Source organism: Grampus griseus, assembly GCF_964374135.1.
Source record: "Grampus griseus genome assembly, chromosome: 17".
Taxonomy (NCBI): domain Eukaryota; kingdom Metazoa; phylum Chordata; class Mammalia; order Artiodactyla; family Delphinidae; genus Grampus; species Grampus griseus.
The window spans coordinates 68,955,457-68,978,828 of NC_139011.1; the positions used below are offsets into that span (position 1 = coordinate 68,955,457).

The 23,372-nt window shown below is 36.3% G+C and overlaps 1 protein-coding gene across 4 annotated transcripts in view; it reads right to left on the bottom strand.

Moving 5' to 3' along the window:
* CSPP1 (centrosome and spindle pole associated protein 1) overlaps positions 1-23,372 on the bottom strand; it is a 112,489-nt gene that overhangs the window by 20,676 nt on the left and 68,441 nt on the right. For all 4 annotated transcript variants that reach the window (XM_082675001.1, XM_082675000.1, XM_082675003.1 and 1 more), the window contains 7 exons: positions 17,740-17,892; positions 14,396-14,508; positions 10,683-10,832; positions 10,179-10,325; positions 7,280-7,384; positions 5,453-5,519; positions 4,750-4,867 (listed from right to left, as the gene is read on the bottom strand). In XM_082675001.1, coding sequence (XP_082531127.1) covers positions 4,750-4,867; positions 5,453-5,519; positions 7,280-7,384; positions 10,179-10,325; positions 10,683-10,832; positions 14,396-14,508; positions 17,740-17,892 — 853 coding nt within the window. The remainder of the gene's footprint in view (positions 1-4,749; positions 4,868-5,452; positions 5,520-7,279; positions 7,385-10,178; positions 10,326-10,682; positions 10,833-14,395; positions 14,509-17,739; positions 17,893-23,372) is intronic.

A 23,372-nucleotide genomic window follows, 5' to 3' on the forward strand; every position in this document is an offset into this window, starting at 1 on the left:
GAAAATGACAAATTATGATAAAAGTGTCTTCTGGGAAAAAAATCTGAGTTGACATTTAACTCCCTGTACATGAAATTCGGCATCTTTCACCACAATATATTATAAAAATTTATTCTAGTAGCTGTTATTTCAATTCCTAGTATTAAAAAAACAGGGGGGCTTCCCTGTTGAGAATCTGCCTGCCAATGCAGGGAACACGGGTTCGGGCCCCGGTCTGGGAGGATCCCACATGCCGCGGAGCAACTAGGCCCGTGAGCCACAACTACTGAGCCTACGCGTCTGGAGCTTGTGCTCCGCAACAAGAGAGGCCACGACAGTGAGAGGCCCGCGCACTGCGATGAAGAGTGGCCCCCGCTTGCCACAACTAGAGAAAGCCCTCGCACAGAAACGAAGACCCAACGAGCCAAAAATAATTAATTAATTAATTAAAAAAAAATAAACAGGGTATTTATAAGGTCATTATAATCTTTCAAAATGCTCAGAAGCAAAGTATCTTATTGGAAGAACAGAATGAGTGAGGTTTACCTTAAAATGTTTGTGTAATAGAAAGATTAGTCTTTGGTCAAAGAAACCAAGATTCAAAGACCAGCTTTGCAACTTACTAGAAGTTTGACTGCACCATCTGTAAGATGCAGACAATGTCTACCCTTTTAGTCTTGTTGTGAGCATGAGATTAAATGAAATTATATATTGTAAAGTACCCTGCATAGTACTTGACATGTACTAGGTCTCAATAAATGTTACCTTCCCCTCAGCCTAAAACAGAAATTATACAGAGAAATACAGCATAAATATGCTGCCCAAAATAAGAGGTATTATCCACAGTCTCCCAACTAATTTTACAGTGGGCTTTCCGGGAACTTGATACCTAATTAGTTAATTACTACTCTATTTCTGGAAGAATATTTCTTCCTTTGTTAACCTAGGAAGTTAGCAAAATAGGCAGGTAGCTTAGTAAGTGAGTTTTCTGCTAGGACTTTGGGGGAGTGATGATAATAGAAAACAGGGATAGGGGGATGGTATCTCCAGCCCTGAAAATAAAGTATTTGCTGCTGTTTCCCTCAGCCCTAGGTGGGTCCCCTCTATTTTTTAAAATGTAGCTCTAAGCTAGAAGTTTGCCAGACTCCTGCCTTCATGTCTTTATTCACTAAATCTTCCCTAAGCACCTAGATGGGAAGAGCTGGGATCCCCACAGGCAATGCCCCCTGCTCTCCTGGGGTTTCCTTTTATGGGGAAGGTTTCACCAAAGCCACAAAATCACCTTGTCAAGGCTGACATAGACCTCTAATAGTGAACCACCTAGGGGGATAGGAACTGCAACAGAGATTCATTAAAATGCAAAACAAATACTAAAAAGGCTTTTGGAGGCCATTAAATTGGACTCCTGTATACCATTAATGCTAATAGTTAAGTAGGCTGTTCAGTTAGGAATTAGGTTATTAGCTCTTCTTTGCATGTGAGCTGGGGGTGCCTAGCACTATTAGGAATTCAATAATATGGTGAATTAATTAATGAATAAGAGATTCTTTTTGTGAAACTATTTGTAAAACTGGAATAAAGAGCCAACACTGAGATGTCGCTGATCACAATACATATCGAACACTACCCCGAAGTTAAATGTATTTAACCAATTCTTGCTAAATGATGGTAATTCTAACATATATTATCTAACTTAAGTTAGCACACAGAATTTACAAAGTGCTTTCAAATACATACATTTATTTATTCTTCACTAGAATCTCATGGGGTGGAAATTATTGTGTAAGATTTGCAAGTGAGAAAACTGAAAAGCTGCCCAGCTTCTCTTTCTTACACTGGTTTGCCAAAAGAGAGCACAGTCTTCAGTTTATGAATGAAAATAAAGAAAATAAAAAGTCAATGATCCATTAGATTTAATGGAATATGCATGTCTGGAATATGGAAAGCTGCAAAAGTTAAGGCATTTATAACATCTTGAAAGTAAATACAGAAAAACTATACTGACCTCTCCATTACTAAGAAGTAGTTGACCTACTATGGAAGAATTCTTTGTTGAAAATTACCACCTTGGGTTAACATTCCATTACCTAGCCAGTCTGTATCTTGAAATTTCCTCACCTTGTTTACTTAGCCAGAACATGCCTAGAGAATGCCAACAAAAATCTAAGCAAAGCATAATTAGGCAGGTTAACATGCTACATTAAAATCCTACCACATCCTGGATTACAGTCAGAAATATCAGTATGAATTTAATGTGTACACAGATTGATAGACACAGGAACAATTACAGATAATGTTTATGACTTAGTATATATACATATACTAATTAGCTGTGCCCACCGAGAGCTTGGTTTCTAAATACCATTCTCCAAGAGGAACCAGGTCTCCTTGGAGAAATGGCTGATTCCAGGGCAGGGGACAGGGAATATACAAGATGAGCCTGGAGCATCTTGCAGTAACAGAAAGTAAAAAAGTGCTCAAGAAACAAAAGGATGGGACATATCAAAGAGATACAGGAGCCAACATGAAAGAGCTCCCAATGGCCTAAGTTGCAACAACTTGAGCAACAACATAAATAACATAATACTATAATGTTATAATGTTATAAATAACATTATAACCCAAAGTACAAAATAAATATACATGAAACAACAGTGATATAAATAAATGGCTGAATAAATAAAGAGAGGAGAAGGGACAAATCTTTCTTACAGAAGAATTCTAAATAATATATGTAGATAACCCCTCTCCAGGAGATGGAGCTTATTCCCACCACCTCTCAATTCTTGCCAGTGTGGTAAACTTAGTGATTCCAGCGCTATCATATGGATGTCACATACCTGCCGATACGATGTGATGAGAAGGCTACCCTGTGCTATTCTTTCCAAAACCCCTTAACCCCAGCCTCATCATGAGAAAACATCAGACAAATGTAGACTGGGGGACATTCTATAGGATAGTTGGCCAATACCCCTCTAGACTGTCACAATCATGAAAAATAAGAAAGACTGAAAAACTGTCCCGGAATAGAGGAGACTAGGAGATGCGACAACTAAATGCAGTGTGGTACCCTGTACTGACTAAATCCTGGAACAGAAAAAGGACACTGATGGAAAAACTGGAGAAATCCATAAAGTCTGGAATTTAGTTTGTAGTAATGTTCCAATGTCAGCTTCTTAGTTGTGACAAACATATTCTGGGAATGTAAGATGTTAACAACAGCGAGCACTAGGTGAGGGGTGTATGGAAACTCTCTATACTATGTCTGCAACTTTTCTATAAACTAAAATTATGCCAAAATAAATGGTTTTTTTTAGATAAACACTCTTTAAAGAAAATGTGGTAGTTACCCACTGCATTGATTTTACAACCTACTAAAAGACTGCAACCTGCAGTTTGAAGAATATTGCTTTGGAAAATTTATGAGTCCTTTTGGCAAAAATGATCAGAAATGTTTGGTAGTCTATTAAGTTATTTTGCTGGAAAATAAGTATTTCAGAAAACAATACACTGCTGATGGAATGGTTATTCCATCTCTGAAGTTTTCCATTCCTATTATCATTTTCCTCTCAAGGACCAAGTTTCTATGCCTGACTTTTTCGAAGACTGAGAAAGGGACAGTAAGGAGATTGTTTTTATAATTGTCTAGTCTATGTCTTCTTCTAGTCTTGTTTCAACCATCTCTTTCCTATCTTGGGCTTCCTTATCACTTAGATTAGCTTACAAAGGAACTTCTGCATCCGTCTGCCTTCTGTACATGAGTCCCAATTTAGTCAATTATCTTTCACTCAGTGATTTCTCTGTAGTGAGGCAAACTATCTCAAAGATAGAGCTTGAAGAATGGCCTGTTCCCAATACTGATTTTTCACTAATCCTATTAAAGATGCCATGGTTAGGGATAACACTTTTGGTTTGCCTTCAAGAAAGTGCTACTTCTTTCTTCTTTTTTTTCTTTCTTCCTCCTATCAACACCACCACTGTCATCACCATTGCCATAAATATACTACTGGCAGTACGGAAGGACAATTAAAATTCTCTGCTTAAATATTTTATATTAGGTTAAATCAATATTCATTAAATATCCCATATTTTCACAGTGAATAGATTTTACAATTGCGAAGAAATGTTTTATGAAGGCAATGTTATCTACATAAAATTGAAGAATGTGAATTAAATAGCACATTAGCTAATTAAAGAAAGAGCCGTTCTGCCAAAAAAGAAAAGAAAGAAAACCTACCACATACTGCAAACACACTAAAAAAATCATACACTATTTTGAATTAGTTATACTGAGTCCCTCCACTAGAACGTAATTATTTAGCTAGATTTCTTTTGGGGAGAGGGAAAGGCTATTTCAGTCATTACAATTTCACCAATAATCCGTTAAACACTTTTTTCAAGCATGCAAAATTCTAACAGATGTGGCTCTATGATAAAGATAATTAATCCTGTTCCAAAACTGTAGAATTATTGGATATGTTCCGATTCCTTATCCTGACAGAAAAGAACACAAGAACAAACAAAAAATGCAATTCTAGGGCTTCCCTGATGGCGCAATGGCTGAGAGTCCGCCTGCTGATGCAGGGGAAATGGGTTCGTGCCCCGGTCCGGGAAGATCCCACATGCCGCGGAGCGGCTGGGCCCGTGAGCCATGGCCACTGACCCTGCGCGTCCAGAGACTGTGCTCCGCAGCCGGAGAGGCCATGACAGTGAGAGGCCCGCTAACCACAAAAAAAAAAAAAAAAAAAAAAAATGCAATTCTAAACTTGCCTTATATGAACTTCATCTTCACTGTCCATGTGCAGCAACCGCCCTTGCAGACGCCGCTCTTCACTACGAAGCTGCTTTCTCATTTCTGATAATTCCATAATTACATTTTTTTTCTCCTCTGCAAATTCACATTGGTAAGTGAAAAATAAGACATGTATACGAATAAAAGGTTAAATATTAAACATAACCTGACTTATCATAAAGCTAAAATGCTCAGTGACATTTTTATGAAAGTTATTTTTAATGCTTTATATATATAGATCATATTTATGAACATCATTAAGACCCACAAACACATTTCTGATAATACAGGAATTTCAAATGGTAAGAAACATTCTTGGCAGGGGGGACAGGGGAGTGTAACTATAAAGGGGCAGCACAATGGAGTTCCTACGTGGTGATGGACAGTTCTGTATCGTGATTGTGTGGTGGCTACACAACTTATACTTGATAAAAATGCATAGAACTACACACACACACAAACACACGTAAATTAGTGCATGTGAAAACTGTGAAACCTGATGAAGGTCTGTGGAGTATGCCAATGCCAATTTCCTGGTTGTGATATTGCACGACTGAGGGAAGCTGGGGGGAGGGTGCACAGCACCTCTCTATACTGTTTCATATTTTGTGAGTCTGTTTTTCAAAACAAAAAGTTAAAAACAGAAATAGTCTAGATTACAGGTTTAATAGTCCACTCTACCTTCTGCACGAAGCTGATTTTTCCTGGCAGGTACCGGAGGAGACTGTGCCCTGGACATGGAACTTTCCTGTTTAACAGTCACAACAAAGATACAACTCAGTATGTCTTCCCTACTCAGAAGCTTTAAAAGAGGAATTATTTTGAAGTAACTATATGTAAGAGAAACCAAGCTCCCCACCACTCTATCTATAAGCTTACTTACATTTATTTTTTCTTCCCACTGCAATGGGAGAGGCCTTGCCCCATCCAAAGATAATCCCTTCACCTGTACTCTGTATCTGATAAGTCACTCTCAGCTCCTCCATCAATTACTGTTTTTTGTCCACTCTCTTCCTCTCTCCAACCACCTTCCTAACAGCCTGTGCTTAAAAATCTCTCCATTTTTTAAAAAACTTACCTCACCCTTCATCACTATCTATTGTCCATTCTCTTCCTTCATAGCCGTTCTTTAAAAAACAGTACGTGCAGTGCATACGGTGTTTGCTTCCTTATTCCCATTCACTCCTCACTATACAGCCTTTGCATCTCCTACCAAGTGATCCCTCAGTGATGCATTTGATGGGCATTTTAAGCCCTTATTTTACTTGGCCAGTAGCAACTGATATCATTGCCACTCTCCCAATTTCCTTGCTCTGCTTCTTATATGTTGGTAATTCCCTACTGTTCCATCCTCAGCCCTCTTTACTTCCCCTGAACACATCCTAGACAATCATACTAATTAGACAAGCAATAATGTTAGTAGTTTCCAAAACTATAAATCCAGTGCAGAGCGCCTTCCTTGGCCACAACCTGTATTTTCAGCTGCCTACTCTACAGAACCTTCACCAGAAACCTGACAGTTGTCACTGACTCCTACCCGTCACACACAGTCAATAAACAGCGCTATCTGTATCTCATAAATATATCTTGAAGTTGTCACCTCTTCTTAGTTCTTAATGTCACTGCCTTCGTTTAGGTCCTCAAAGTCACATCTGGACTTCTGCAAAAGCATCTTAACTTTTCTCCATGTTTACAGTCTTGCCCAGCCTCCATACTATATCTCCACGCCACCACTGCCTGAGAGAACATTACGCAAGGCAAACATGGCCGTGTCATTCTCCTATTTAAAATATTACCATGAATTCCCATACATTACCACAGACCTACCAAATCAGATCTCAGAGGGTGGGCTTGAGGAAAACATTCTAATATGTTTGTCTATTCTGGTAAAAAGCCTGTTTAATATCCACTGGCCTATGGAATAAAGTCAAACCCCTTAGCACTCCCTACAACACCCTGCATACATTCTAGCCTTCACCTCCTCTGCCATCTGGTGAGGTGTCAGCAGGCCAGAACAAACCATGTATTCTCCACGCATGCCACTTGGCTTACAGTGCCCTCCATGATTCTGCATATGCTGCAAGTCCCTCTTCCTCCTCCTCTTTATAGCAAATTCCTACTCATTCCTCAAGAGTCAACTCAAGGATCAACCCTTCTGGAACATTTTCCTGGCGCTTTTCTGATTGTAGCTCAGTTTACAGTATAAGGGACTTTATTAGCATAGCTACAGCTAGCTAGAAGACATATTACCAGAGAAAAGGCCTTCCTGAGGGGCCTGGACAAGTACCACTTGCTAAATTATGATCTGTCAAAAGAATTTAAACTTTGGGGCACCAAGTATTATCATTTATAACTGAAGCAACAGACAAATCAATGTAAACATCATCTATATTTCAGATGTGAAAAATGTAATCTAGCTAAGTAAGATGAATAAGAAAATCTCATTCAATACCCGCAATCCAAAGTAACTTAGCGAAGATGAAGAAATCAAAAGAAAAGAGTGTATACCTGAATAAAGGAAGTTATAATGCTGTCAACTGAAGGAGGTCTTTGGAGTTTGCTTGCAATCTTGTTCTGAAGAGCAGGAACTACAGGAGAGGGCTGTCTCAAGTGCTGAGGGGGAGAAAAAATATATATATATACATACACACACACACACACACACACACCAACGTATGTCTATGTGTGTGTGTATATATACACACATCTCTAAAATCTAGATCCCTTGTCACCAAGAGCATCACGGATTGTGACAGAGTTTCTATGTCTCCGTAAGGAAATAAAACAGGGTTTCAGGTTACAGTGTAATAAAGCTAATAGTTCCCAACTTCGTATTAAAATCAAAATGCTGAAAACATAAAAACTCCCAACAAAATACAATAAGAATTATCTGGATAAAAATATAAATGTATGTTTATAAATGTGGATGTTAAATTGTTCATTTTGCACAGTACAAAATCAAATATTACTTTCACTAGTGACTTCGATAAAATTAGAAATATATGACAAAGTTTAAAAATAAAAACTCTAGGTGACCACAGGCAGAATTATAAAGACAAGTTAAACCTTCTAAAGGACTGCAGAGAATGAAGCAAAGAAAGCATAGTCCACATAATTTAAAAAAAAACAAAAAAAACCCAAGTAACTGTCAAGGAAGCAAAAACAAAAAAGTCAGAAATTCAATTAATATGATCAAATATATTGATTATGATAGTATAACTCTCAGATTAGGATTAAAAAAACAAATTTTAACAAACCAAATAAATATACAGACTAAAAAATTTAAAATGCAGACACAAAAGTAAAAACTAAGAGTAGACAAAAATATATATCAGGCCTACATAAGTTAAAAAATGACAGCTAGCAATGATAATTTCAGAATTGAGGGCAGAATGCATTAAATGGAACAAAGTTGGTCTAAAACTTTATGTTACTTCACAATTAAACTATGACAGTCATAAAATTACATATTCCTAAGAAATAGCTTTTTTCTTAGACATAGTAAGAAAATGGCAGAAACACAACTGTGAGAAACTAACAACCTTCATTCTCAAATAATCAATTTTACAATAAAATATTCTCTGCTTTCTGCTCAATTTTGCTATAAACCCAATGATGCTCTAGAAAACAAACTTTATCAATTAGAAATATGAATGATATGACATTTCAATGATACTTTAAAAGGATGAGCAACTATATATATCCTAAAAATGAAGGATACTGCCTAATGTTCCTGCAACACTGAAAATAAAACAAAAAATATAGATCTGACTCATAAATTCCCTTTTTATTTATTTATTTATGGCTGTGTTGGGTCTTCGTTGCTGCGCGTGTGCCTTCTCTAGTTGCTGCGAGCGGGGGCTACTCTTAGTTGCGGTGCATGGCCTTCTCATTGTGGTGGCTTCTCTTGCTGCGGAGCACGGGTCTAGGCGCACAGGCTTCAGTAGCTGTGGCACATGGGCTCAGTAGTTGTGGCTCACAGGCTCTAGAGCAAAGGCTCAGTAGTTGTGGCACACGGGCTTAGTTGCTCCGTGGCATGTGGGATCTTCCTGGACCAGGGATTAAACCCATGTCCCCTGCATTGGCAGGCAGATTCTTAACCACTGCGCCACGAGGGAAGCCCCTATAAATTCCCTTTTAAACAACATTTCAGCAAATTCAAATTGTGAATACTTATTTCTATCATCATAAAACCCTGGGATGAGAAATCCAAAAAGTGTATTTGCACCAGAAATGGCTCACGTTACCTATAGTAGGTTACACATTGAACAATGTAGCAAATCACATCATAAATACACCCAAGGAGCACACTGGTTAAAAGTAATCTTTTTGTCAATTCTACTTACAAGAAATCATGTCTGTATAAATCTAAATTTCTGAAAACAATTTTTTAAAAATTAAATTGGGCTAAACGTACAAGACATAGGGTTTTTCAAGGTGTGGTTCACAGGCCAACTGCATCCAAACTCCTAAGGGTTACTAAATCACACTTAGTAAATTAGACACGTTGTAGATGAGACCAGGAAGACACATTTTTAATAAGTCCCTAGTGATACTATACAAACAAAATTTTAAATGTAGCTTTGAAATATGAGCAAGGATGTGAACTGGATTTTCATAAGGGCCTACTGGCTTTCTAGAGAGAAAACTCCTGTCTAATAACTTTGACTCATGTGCCTAAGTGTGAACATCAACCCCCATCTCAGAGACATGGACTTCAAACCAGTCTGTGGTGAGCCACAAGTTTCTTTTTTAATTTCCAATCCATTGTGGACAGATGTGTAAAACAGAGTAAGACTGAATTACAGTTGACCCTTGAACAACATGGGTTTGAACTGCACAGGTCCACTTATACAGGGATATTTTTCTTCATCAAACACTACAGTACTGTAGTCAGTGACTGGTTGAATGTGCAGATGTGTAGGAACCGCAGGTATGGAGAGCCAACTATAAATTACACACACACAGATTAATCCCTGCATTGTTCAAAGGTCAACTGTACTAGATAAATAAAAACTTTTAAAAGATGTTACACAATTCAAGGCCAGCTATTTTATAGATTCAACCGACATAAAATTACATTGACAAATTGCTACAAAAGTTTCCAAACACCTTCAGTCTTGTCATGAACAGTGTGGAGGGTGCTCGTCTACGGACTATGGGAACAAGACTAAGAATGGCGACAGAAAGTAAGCCTATTCTGTTCATAGGAGGGAAAACACAACGCAGCACAGTGACATCATTTAGTACAGGAAGTTCAGTGCACTGCCCCCAGAAAAAGTACTATGACGAAAGGAGAGACAAAAGCACCTTCTCTGCTCTCTTCGTTTTGCTAACTACTCTACCACTCTCACAGTGAAAGTGGGTTGCACTACGGGTTCCATAGACATTTTTGTCTGGAACTTACCTTTGTTTCTTCACCAATTATATTTTCTCTTTCATAGTAGTGCTGAAGTTGTAGGTTATGTTTTTCTTCTTCTTCTTTCTTCTTTCTTTCTGCTTCTTTTCGTCTTTCTTCAGCTAACCGAATAAGCTCTTCATTTTTCAGCCTTTGCTTTAAAATAAAGAGAAAATTATACACTCCATACACACGTTCTATAGTTCATTCATATTTGTTTGAAATAAAGAGATAAAATTGAAGGTATAGATGATATAGTGTTCTTTAAATAAAAAAGCTGTCTGCTTAACAATAAAATATTAGGCATCTATTATAACATCCTAGTCGGCCTAAGCTGTTTTTCGTCTGTAAAAAAAGTCATCATTTATCTCTTAGTCTTTCATTTTTATAAAAATAGCATCTAACAAATGGATATGGATCCGTTCTCCTTTGTAAGTAATAAATATCTTTTCAAGTCAAAATAAGAAGTTCACTTTCAGACTAAGTAGAAAAATACAGTAGGTAAGAATGCACCTCTTCCTCTTTCTCCCTTTTCTTTTCCTGTTCCTCTTCATACTCTTGCTGAATTCGTGCTCTCTGTTCTGCAAGCCGTTTTTCTTCTTTTTCTTCGGCAATTCTCAATCTCTCTCGCTCTGCTTCTTCTCTTTGTTTCTTTTCCTCAATCTAAAGAATTAAACCTAGTTATTACTTTGTGAAACTACTGAAAAGTTAGAATACCACTTAATTTACCCTATTATCAACATTTTGCCCTCTTTTTGTAAGTAAAAATAAGTTCCTAAATTTTTCAGTTTCCTATGTTTTATTAGGGAGGCCACATGATGTAATGTTAAGAGCTCTGAGTAAAATTCCAGCTCCATCAGACTGTGTGACCTTAAGAAACTTTCTTGTTCAGTTTTGTCATCTGGTAAAAAGAGTTATTAATGTCTATACCTCAAGGCAGTACTCAAAGAATTGAAATGAAATAATGTATGTAAAAAAACATAAAAGTTCCTCCTATGTAGAAGTACTTAGTAAATAATTCATGATTATATTATTCTATAATGACTGCTACTATTACGTCTCAAAGTTCCTTGGCGTGATTAGTATCCTAAAACAACAGTGAAATATTTTAGCAATCACTCATTAAGTAGGAATCCCTTCCCTAGAATGGCCTTTCTCCTTTCCTATCTACTGGCAAGGTAAATGAGGATTTTAGCCACAAGAATTCATAACTAAGTTTTGTTTGAATGCCACCTGGGGCCTGCAGTGCTGAGTATTCTGGGGGAATATTCTAAGACAGAGTCTAAGATCTGAAAGGAAGAGGACCTTAACAGATAGTCTACATCCTCCATGAATGAGATAGAGAAGAATGACAGCACGGGTACTGGGTAATCATGATGCTGGTTTAAGGATATCAATAAATTTTCATCCCTCTTAAGTATGGATTGATTATGACTATTCATATTATTTTTATAGTTCTTGTCTGCGTTTCCTCTAGCTTCAAGGTTGCTATATTTAGTGCTGACAAACTTTTGAGCTATAAGAACTGTAGTCTTCTTATATGTGCCATGATTTTACATGCTAGGGCTTTTTCCAACATTTCTTTCTCACAACACTATTAAATATGTACAATCCTAATATTTAATACTAAGTGGTGTGTATGTAATCACTTCTTCAATTACAATAGCCCTAGAGAAAACATCATTCATGATCCATACAACAAAACCTCACATTTAATACTCAGTTCCCCCTTTTTCCTCCTCCATGAAAAAAAAATCACAATGACAAAGTCACTTCTCCATTAATGGGTCACAATCATAAATGGATCTCACACCTAATGAATCCACAGAAATATCATTCCAACAAAAATGCCACACAGAAGTTCAATGGAAAGAGAAAAGCTATCATCCAGGTCAGTGGTTTTCAAACCATATAACACAAAAGTGCTTCAAGGGTCCTGCAAATATTTTATTAAACTTGGTAATTATTTTTAAAGCTGCAATTAAAAATGGCATCTAAACACTCACATGTGTTATTTACCAAATTTTAACCACATGAAGACTTCTGCTGCACTAACTTAAACTAACGGTATAACTTATTTATGCAGACATGGAGCTGAGGCTTCCTTTGCCATCTTTGTGCACAGATTTAAACATTTTATAACATTTCTTTTAACACTTAAGTTTGGGGATTCTTTTTGTCTGACACTATATTGTTGATATTAAAAATAAATACCATTTAGCTATTTTACATTTTCATAGAGTTCTGGATTAGATTTTGTTTGGGGGAAAAAGGGCATTTTTAAGAGGCTGCTAAAAGAAAAATACATAAACCACCATTTTATACGGTGGGAGAAGTGAAGGTTGAACTTATTCTGAAACTTATACAGTCAAAGTTCCCCCCACTACTCATAGTTTTTTCCCAGAGGAAAGACTTCCTAGAGCTAGAAACATAACTGTAGTACCTCTAGATATGATACTTAAAGTCAGGAGACTTGGGTTCAAGCACCGCCTCACAACTTGCAAGCTCTGCCACCAAAGGTGAGCCTCATCCTGTATTTTAGTTGGTCATAAAATAAAAAGAGTAATAACTTCCTCAGAGAGTACTGAGGTTTAATAAGATACTATATGTAAAACTATCCTATAAATAATAATAGGCTACAAAGTGGCAAGACTTATTTTCCCCTGAATTTACCCTAGAGCAGGCTAACACTCAGTAAGTATAATAGGAACTACATAATTTTGACTTGCTATCATTATGGGCAATATACCAGAGGGTCCTTCAAGTTCAAAACGTGATTCTTTGACCCTCAATCTGCTGCTACCTGACTCAATTGGCCAGTATCCTTGGGATCTCTGATGCTACTCTCTTACAGTCAATATCTCTATTCATTCTGTCGATCCTTTGAAAGGTCTTTCCATCCATTTCCACTGTCACCACTCTAGTAAAACACCCCTGCTTCCAGTCTTTTAAATCCTCCAAAAATACATCCTCAACAGTAATGTCTGATCAATTATCCTTAAGACTACATCCATTATGTCACTGCCTTAAAAGTCCACAATAATTAGGATCAGAAAGATGGCATGTTTGAATAGAATCTCTGTAAGAAGAATCTGTTTAAGAGGTTGGGATTAGACTGGAGGCCCCAGAAGTGTCAGAATAAAGAATATGGACATTTTCTGTAGAAAAGAAACGCTACTGCCAGGTTTTGAATAAAGAATAAAAACATGAGAAGTCATATCAAAGGAAGATTAACCTGGCCACAGGATTAATCTGACACTGGGATGTAAGTGTGGGTATGGAGGGGAGGGAGGTAAGGAGAGAAAATACTGTGAGCCCGCTATGAACAGGCCTCTCATTCACCTCAGGCTCCATCCCAAGGGTGGCCACAGTATGAGAGTTCAATAAATCTGTTTGCTTAATAAACACCTGATGCTCAAGTATCTTCCTTTGGGCAATTTCTAGTACTTTAAATCCTATTTGCTTATATACATAAATGATGCAAATAATTGCAAAATGTGATTACATTTAATATTTATTTGTTTACAAACTATACGAGTCAAGAATATCAAATCATTTGCAAAAAACTAATTATTTTCTACTAACACATATGAGTATCTAGAAAGATTCATTCTATGCCTAATAGGTGAACATTTTAAGTGTTTCAGTTTTAGAAATTTCAGCATTCTTTAACACTTAATGATTTAATAAAATTTAAGTCAACTGGTATACCTAACATGTCTCCCTATTCCTTTTTCAGACATAAGTAGAACAGTATAATAACATAATATAATGTAATTTATATCTTATATAAATTAGATATTTTAGTAACTGTGTGGCATTTTAGAATTTATTCTTTATCTTGTGGATTAAATCTTTGCAAGTTTAGTTTATTAAAACTCTTATGGGGACTTCCCTGGTGGCACAGTGGTTAAGAATCCACCTGCCAACGCAGGGGACAAGGGTTCAAGCCCTGGTCCGGGAAGATCCCACATGCCACGGAGCAACTAAGCCCTTGTGCCACAACTACTGAGCCTGTGCTCTAGAGCCTGCGAGCCACAATTACTGAGCCTGCATGCCACAACTACTGAAGCCCGCGTGCCTAGAGCCCGTGCTCCGCAACAAGAGAAGCCACCGCAATGAGAAGCCCGCGCACCGCAACAAAGACCCAACACAGCCAAAAATAATTAATTTTTTTAAAAAAACTCTTATGAAACTTTGAAACTGTGATCAAGTAAGCATTTCACCTGAAAACGAAGAAAATTCTTGTATAATTCCTGCTGTTTAATCTGAAGTTCAGTTGGAGGCTCACCAAAAATATTTCCCCGAGCAAAAGGAGAGCTCTGTGTTTGCATATGACCTTGAAAGGGAAATTTTGCAAAAACATACCATTAGCCAGTGCTTAGAAAACATAAAGGTTAAAGAATGAAGACTTTGCTAATAAATTCAAATCTTGAAAAAAAATGTGCTAAATATGGAACTCCAGAGGTTAAACTCAGAAGAAGGCTGAGATTAGAATCTAAAGACCAGATAAAAAGTAAAGAGAGAAAAAAAATGGTGAAACTAAAATAAAATTAATACACAGTTGAAAAAGCATAACATATCTATACCTGAAAGACATCAAGAAAACAGAAAAGCTAATAACGTAAGCAACTCTCACTGCAGCAAAGGCTTTAAAGTAAAATTTATAGACAGAAAAAAAAGTACATGTTTAAGTTCTTATTTATGAATATAAATATCCTTTTCTTAAGAACACTGCTTAATTATACACTAAAATGTATTATGTATACACATACAAAAATTTTCTAAAATTGTTTTTAAAAATCAGTAATTCCAAAAGTGGATTCCCATCCATGGTTTAAAGAATAGATTAGAAAGTTAGCTCCAAAAACATTTTTTACAAATTAAAGTGACTATTTTAATCACTGCAATACTTTTTATTTAAAAATTCTACCATATTAATGAGATATTAACATGAAAAATAAAAATATGCTATATATTACCTATAAATAGTATTAAACATTCTGGGAAAGGGAAAAAATTATTTCATAAGAGCAACCTGGAAAATAATTATACCCCAGGGGTCTCTTTGAATGCAGAAAAAAAAAAATTGGTGTTTAAGCCTCACATAACTTTTTATATCATTTTTTAGTTTCCTTATACCATCAATCTAAAGCATTTATTTCTCTCACTCATATAGTGTTTGCAGGACAACTGCGTTGCAGTTTAGCTGTCATTTAGGTCTATTTTGCCTTTGTGTTTAAATTTATTAATGCTTACTTGAAGAGATCAGCAGAAAGGCAAATCAATACCTAAACATTAAAATCTTATGTTATGGTGGAAAAGCTGATTAGCAAACCAAAACTGAGTAGTTTGTTTCACTTTGATGATCACTCAAATTCTAAACCGTTGAGGCAATTAGAGAAAAATATTATTAGAGGCAGGCAAGATAAGTTCTTTCAAATATAAAAACACTATAAAAATAAAACCAAAGGGAAACACATGCTCTAAACAAAGAAAATGAAAATGTATTCAGGCATCATAATAAGCGAAAAAATAAATTTAAGCCAAATTAGTATGGACTTTATCAACATTGTTTTTCATCCAAGAACCATAAAGTAAAAGAAAAACAACAAACATTAAGAAGGGCCTCAGAAACAGGCCTAATCAAGACAAAACATTAGAGGATAATGAACCTTAAGTATACATTATCATATTCAACGCTCAGGTATATTCAAGTTCCCTTAAAGCCTTTAAAATATTACATGCCACATATGTATGTGTATGTGTACACACACATACCTAAGTATACACACACACTCCTACACATATATGATGGCATACCAACAAATAAGGTGACTCTCAATAGTTTTTTGCATTCAGAAAGTCTGTTTTAGGTGAATTCTTAGGGAATGAAAGTTAATTTAGGAAATTTCAATTCACAAAAAAGGGAAATTTTAACATTTTATGATTTTATATGATTTCTTAAACTAGAGCATCCTGGCCACAACAGCTTCACCAAAACCCTGGTAGTGTACAGAAAGGCAATAGACAATAAATTCTGCTATGCATATTCAATCATCAAGCTTGTGCTCCTTCTTGGGAATGGGTCATGGAAAGCTTTGATTTTTCCAGGGCTTTTGCTTTGTAAGCAGAGCTAGATGCCTAAAGTGTTATTACTATGACAGAGAAAGTTCTAGGCTAAGAGAGAACTACAAACAATACAGGGTGTAGAAGAGAACGGAAGAGAAGGGGTCTGTACCACTGATCTCAATAAAGACTACCAGAAGCAGAAGCCAATGAAGAGAAAAATAATGATAATCAGAAAGAGGTCAAAATTCTCTTCAATAAAATGGAAAGGTGTTTTGATGCTGCTATTGTACACTGAATTATTACAGACTCAGAGTGAGAGCCAAATTAGTAATTTCATCAAAATCAAAAGTTATAATTTTAGTACTCCAAAAATCAAAACTAGATCCACTGTGTAAAAATCTACTGTGGATCAAAGTAGGAAAGCATTTTCTTGTAATTAGAGATCAAACAGTGATACAGGCTGTCCATGGAAACAACCAACCACATAGCTCATGAAGTGTTCAAAAAGGCTGCAGAGATCAGTGCTACCATCAAAGGCTTGAAAGATGCAAGGCTAGTAATTCTAATCAGAGCTCACCATTTAGTCTGCCTATTTGGCCAATATGCATTAAAAATTTTTTTAAGTTTTTAAAAAACTGTATGATTAGTCAGGGACATTTTAGAAAGACTTTCTAATATAGAGTTCTTTTCTAGTCTAAAATTAAAATTTCTGTGAATGTACAAAAGAGAATTTGTCATAAATAAATGGTTACTTTATAGGCATCAAAATATAGTGTAAGGTGGTATATTCTTTAAACTTCATTTGAATTTTAAATATGTAACATACTTTCACATATACTTGATAAAGAAAGATGATTACAACTTTTCCTGGCAAGTCATAAAGAAAGATATTGAATAATCTTCAATTTACAGAATCTTTAATTAAAGGACCCTGTTTAATAGCAAATCAAAGATATTTGCTTATGAAAGGCAGACGTGACCAGAAGTCAAAGTAAACTTTTAATTACTTCATTTATTTCTTTGTATATTGTGGTTTTATAAGGGAGGGCAACTGATTATAAAACAAACAAAAAAAGAATTTCACCGTATAATTTATCATACAACATCTGATATGTTTTCACTAATTCAAACTAATTCTGATGGTATAAGAACCCATAAACTTTACCAAACTCTGTATGGGTAGAAAGACTATCTGATTTTAAGAAATGCCCTCCCCATCAGCAAAATAAAAGTGTTAGCAGCAGCTAAAGTATACATAAGCAAGTAATAAAGCTGAGAATACATACATATTATTAAGGAGCAAGATGTATTTCTTTATTCACTTTTTTCAAAGTACCTATGTAGAAAAGTTATTGTAAATAGCAGGAATAATGTGTTATGCTTCCTGACTCAGAGTAACCAAATTCTCAAAATCATAAGAACTTTCTTGGAGAACAGAACAACTTTAGAAATGTAAAAAAACCCAAAAAAAACAAAAGAATAGAATGTGATTAGAAACCTGAGTTTTTATTTGCAGAATCTTCTAGGTTCTCAGCATCTGAAGTGGCTAAATTTTGGTCTAGAGATACAACAGCCCTTTTATCTTCATATGTTCTTGCATCTGGGTTATGGAAGGCATCTGTATTTTGTCTGTGCATCCTATTCAAATCAGCTGAGAGGGAAAAATAAGCCATTTATTTCAATAAATGCATTTCTATAATTAGTATACTTAATACATTTTCTTAAAGTAGGCAAATGGAGAGAAAAACAATAGGACAGAGCTGGAAATAATTCAATGGTATCTTGGTGCCCTGAAAACAGAAACAAAATTATCAAAACTTGTAAGAAATTTTTCAAAAAATAACCTTACAAAATAAATTCAAAATCAGTAGAGAACTTAAGAGTATATGGATTTTTGACAACCCATAAAAACCATATTCATATCTATGTTACTTCAGAACTCTGAATATCTTAAATACAGAACAAACATAGTTACAATTCAAAACAAGTCATAGTGAAATTTACCCAACATCATTAGTATTCCTAATGAAAAAATATCATGTGGAGTGGAGTTTTAAAATATATCCACAAATTTTTTTACAATCCTCCCTTAAAAGATGGAGCTCAATTCCCCTCCCCTGGAGCGTGGGCTGTTTCTTATGAAAAGGATACTGCATGCACAATGATGGTATATGACTTCTGAGGCTACTTCATGAAAGACAATATATCTCCACCTTCCTTGATCTATTGGCTCACTCACTCTGAAGAAGCCACCTACCATTTCAAAAGGACACTTAAGGAGCTCTAAAGACAAGCCCACATGGCAAGGAACTGAGGCCTCCTGAGCTGTGTGAGGGAGCCATATAGGAAACAGATTCTCCAGTCCCAATCAAGACTTCAAACGACTGTAGCCCCAGGTGACATCTTGGACTGCAACCTCATGAGAGATCCTGAGACAGAACCATCCAGCTAAAACACTCACAAATTACTGACTCAAGAACTGCAAGATATGGGCTTCCCTGGTGGCGCAGTGGTTGGGAGTCCGCCTGCCGATGCAGGGGACACGGGTTTGTACCCCGGTCAAGGAAGATCCCACATGCCGCGGAGCGGCTGGGCCCGTGAGCCATGGCTGCTGAGCCTGCACGTCCGGAGCCTGTGCTCCACAACGGGAGAGGCCACAACAGTGAGAGGCCCACGTATCGCCAAAAAAAAAAAATACATATATATATATATATATATATATATATATAATTGGTAGTCCATAAAATAAATCTCATAAACTTAAAAACATTGAAATAACAAAAAAGTATATTCTCTGAACAAAACAGAATATATGCTAGAAGTGAACAACAGGAAGCTATCTGGAAATATGTCCAAATATTTGGAATTTTTTTTTTAATATCTTTATTGGAGTATAGTTGCTTTACAGTGTTGTGTTAGTTTCTGCTGTATAACAAAGTGAATCAGTTACATGCATACGTATATCCCCATATCCCCTCCCTCTTGCATCTCCCTCCCACCCTCCTTATCCCACCCCACTAGGTGGTCACAAAGCACCAAGCTGATCTCCCTGGGCCATGGAGCTGCTTCCCATCAGCTATCCATTTTACATTTGGTAGTGTATATATGTCAACGTTACTCTCTTACATCGTCCCAGCTTACCCTTCCCACTCCCCATGTCCTCTTGTTTACTCTCTACGTCTAGGTCTTTATTCCTGTCCTGCCCCTAGGTTCGTCAGAACCATTGTTTGTTTGTTTGTTTTTTTAGATTCCATATATATGTGTTAGCATATGGTATTTGTTTTTCTCTTTCTGACTTACTTCACTCTGTATGACAGACTCTAGGTCCATCCACTTCACTACAAATAACTCAATTTTGTTTCTTTTTATGGCTGAGTAATATTCCATTGTATATATGTGCCACATCTTCTTTATCCATTCATCTGTCGATGGACACTTAGGTTGCTTCCATGTCCTGGCTACTATAAATAGTGCTGCAATGAACATTGTGGTACATAACTCTTTTTGAATTATGGTTTTCTCAGGGTATATGCCCAGGAGTGGGATTTCTGGGCCATATGGTAGTTCTATTTTTAGTTTTCTTTTTTTTTTTTTTTTTTGCGGTACTCGGGCCTCTCACCACCGTGGCCTCTCCCACCGCGGAGCACAGGCTCCGGATGTGCAGGCCCAGCGGCCATGGCTCACGGGCCCAGCCGCTCCGTGGCATGCGGGATCCTCCCAGACCGGGGCATGAACCCACGTCCCCTGCATCGGCAGGCGGACTCTCAACCACTGCGCCACCAGGGAAGCCCTATTTTTAGTTTTTTAAGGAACCTCCATACTGTTCTCCATAGTGGCTGTATCAATTTACATTCCCACCAGCAGTGCAAGAGGGTTCCCTTTTCTCCAACCCTCTCCAGCATTTATTGTTTGTAGATTTTTGGATGATGGCCATTCTGACTGGTGTGAGGTGATACCTCATTGTAGTTTTGATTTGCATTTCTCTAATGATTAGTGATGTTGAGCATCTTTTCATGTGTTTGTTGGTAATCTGTATATCTTCTTTGGAGAAACGGCTATTTAGGTCTTCTGCCCATTTTGGATTGAGTTGTTTGTATTTTAGATATTGAGCTGCATGAGCTGCTTGTATATTTTGGAGATTAATCCTTTGCAGTTGCTTCATTTGCAAATCCAAATATTTGGAAATTTTTAAAACTCACTTCTAAATAATCAATGGGTCAAAGAAAAGGAGAATTAGAAAACTGAATTGAATGAAAATGAAAACATAAAATATCAAATCTGAGATATACAGTTAAAGCAGTACTCAGAGGGAAATTTGTAGCATTTTTAAATGCATATATTAGGAAAGAAATAAGGTCTCAAACCATAATCTAAGCTTCCACACTAATAAATCAGAAAAAGAAGAGAAAATTAAAAGCACAAAGCAAAGAAAAGAAAGAAAATAGTAAAGAGCAAAAATCAATGAAATAGGAAGAGAAGAAAAACAGAGAAAAATCGATGAAAACAAAAGCTGGTTCTATGAAAAGATCAATCAAATAGATAATCTCTAGGCAAACTGGTTAAGAAAAAGGAAAGAAAATAAAAGTTACAAATATCAGGAATAAAAGAGAAGCAGGTGCCATCACTATAGATCCTACAGAGCTTAAAAGAATAATAATAAAATATTATGAACAACTTTATGCCAAAAAATTCAAAAACTCAAAAGAAATGGATAAATTCCTCAAATGATTCAAACCACCAAACTTCACGATTTGGTGTCATGATTTCTAAACATTGTACTAGAGTTCCTAACCAGGGAAAGGACAAGTAAAATAAGTAAAAGGCATTCAGATTGGAAAGGAAGAAATAAAACTCTGTCTACAGATAACATGACTGTCTACATAAAAAAAAAAAAAATCCTGAACAATCTACCAAAAAAAAAAAAAAAACTACTGAAACAAATGAGTGAGTTAAGCAAAGACAATACACAAAAATCAACTATATTTCAACAAACTAGCAATGAGCAAATGGATATTGCAATTTTTAAATGTATCTTTTAAAACAGTAACAAAACACATTAAATACTTAAGTATACAATTAACAAAATAGGTTTACAAAATAGAACTACAAAATATTGCTAAGAGAAGTTAACCAAGACTAATTAGTGGATAAATATTCCACATTTATGGATCAAAAGACTAATATTGTTAAATAAAGATGCTGGCTTTCCCAAAACTGACTTACAAAGTCAATGAAAAATCCCACCTTGCTTTTTTTTGTTAAGGTTGACAGACTGAGTAAAATTTATATGAAAATGCCAAGGAAGTCAAGTTGCCAAAACAATCTTGAAAAAGAAGAACAAAGTTCAAAGACACACCTCTCCATTTCAAAGCTTACTACATAGCTACAATAATGAAGAGAGTAATAGGGCATATGGACAGACATCTACATCAATGAGACATAACTGAGAGTCTAGAAATAATTTTATGGTCAACTGATTTTCAACAAAAGTACCAAAGCAATTCAAAGGGGAAACTGTTTTAAAGTTGACTGTGTGATTTTAGCACAACCCTATGAATATACTAAAAACTACTTAATTGTATATTTTAAATGGGTAAATTGTGTGTTATGGGAATTAGATCTCAATAAAGCTATTATATATATATATAAACAAAAAAGACACAGAAAGAGGAACTGTCAGACTGGAGGAGACTAAAGACACATGACAACTAAATGCAACATGGGATCCTGGACTAGAGCCTGGAACAGAATAAGGATTTAGGGGAAAAACTGGTGAAATCCAAATAAAGTCTATCATTTAATTAATAGTATCATAACGATTTTAATTTTCAGTTTTGATCACTGTGCCAAGATTACGTAAGGTGTTAACATTAAGGGAACCTAGGTAAAAGGTACTCTCTATACTATCTTTGCAACTCTTCTATAAGTCAAATTATTTCAAAACAAAAAGTTACAATGAGATGTCACTACACACTTAATAGAATGACAAATTTCTAAGACAATCTCAAGCACTGATGAGGGTTCACAGCAACGGGAAATCTCATGCTCTGCTGGTGGGAATGCAAAATGGCACAACCACTTTGGGAAAAGGTCTGGGAGCTTCTTACACAGGTAAACATACACTTATTATATGTCCCAGCAATTCCATTCCTAGGCATTTACCCAAAAAACCTGAAAACATGTCCACACAAAGACCTGTAAGTGAATGTTTATAACAGCTTTATTCATAATAGCCTCAAACTATAAAGAATCCAGAAGTCCATCAACTGGTAAATGGATAAACAACTGTGGTGCTTCCCCACAACAGAATACTGTTCAGTAATAAAAAGAAATACACTACTGACATATATAACAACATGGATAAATCTCAAAAACATCATACTAAGTTTCTGTATGACAAAGACATAAAAAAAGACATAAAAGGCAATACTATTGTGCCAGAGTACAGATCAGAGACTGACAAGGGTATCGGGCTGGATAAGTTAGAAATGTTCAATATCTTGATTATGGCAGTGGTTACCAGAATCAGTTATCAAAACTCAATGAACAAAACACTTTTAAAGGGCAAATTTTGGACTTCCCTGGTGGCGCAGTGGTTGAGAGTCCGCCTGCCGATGCAGGGGACACGGGTTCGTGCCCCGGTCTGGGAGGATGCCGCGTGCCACGGAGCGGCTGGGCCCGTGAGCCATGGCCGCTGGGCCTGCGCGTCCGGAGCCTGTGCTCCGCGGCCAGAGAGGCCACAGCAGTGAGAGGCCCGCGTACCGCAAAAAAAAAAAGGGCGAATTTTATTGTATGCAAATTGTGTCTCAATAAACAGCATAAAAACAAACATAAATCTAACTGGGGCAAATGTAATACATAAAAGAAATACAAACATTTAACCAAATATATGTGAAGCAATCTTGCTATTAATCAATTAGAACTATGAGATATTTCTGCTATCTTTCAAACTGGTTAAGTATTTTTAATTTTTTTTTTTCACTTTTTTTCTCTTGGTGTACAGGTTTTTTAAATTTTTAATATACAATAGAGTCAAGTAACATCACCATAATCAGAATACAGAAGAGTTCCATCACCCCCAAAAACTCCATCATAGTTACTCCCTCTCCTCAGCTATCATCTTTGGTAACC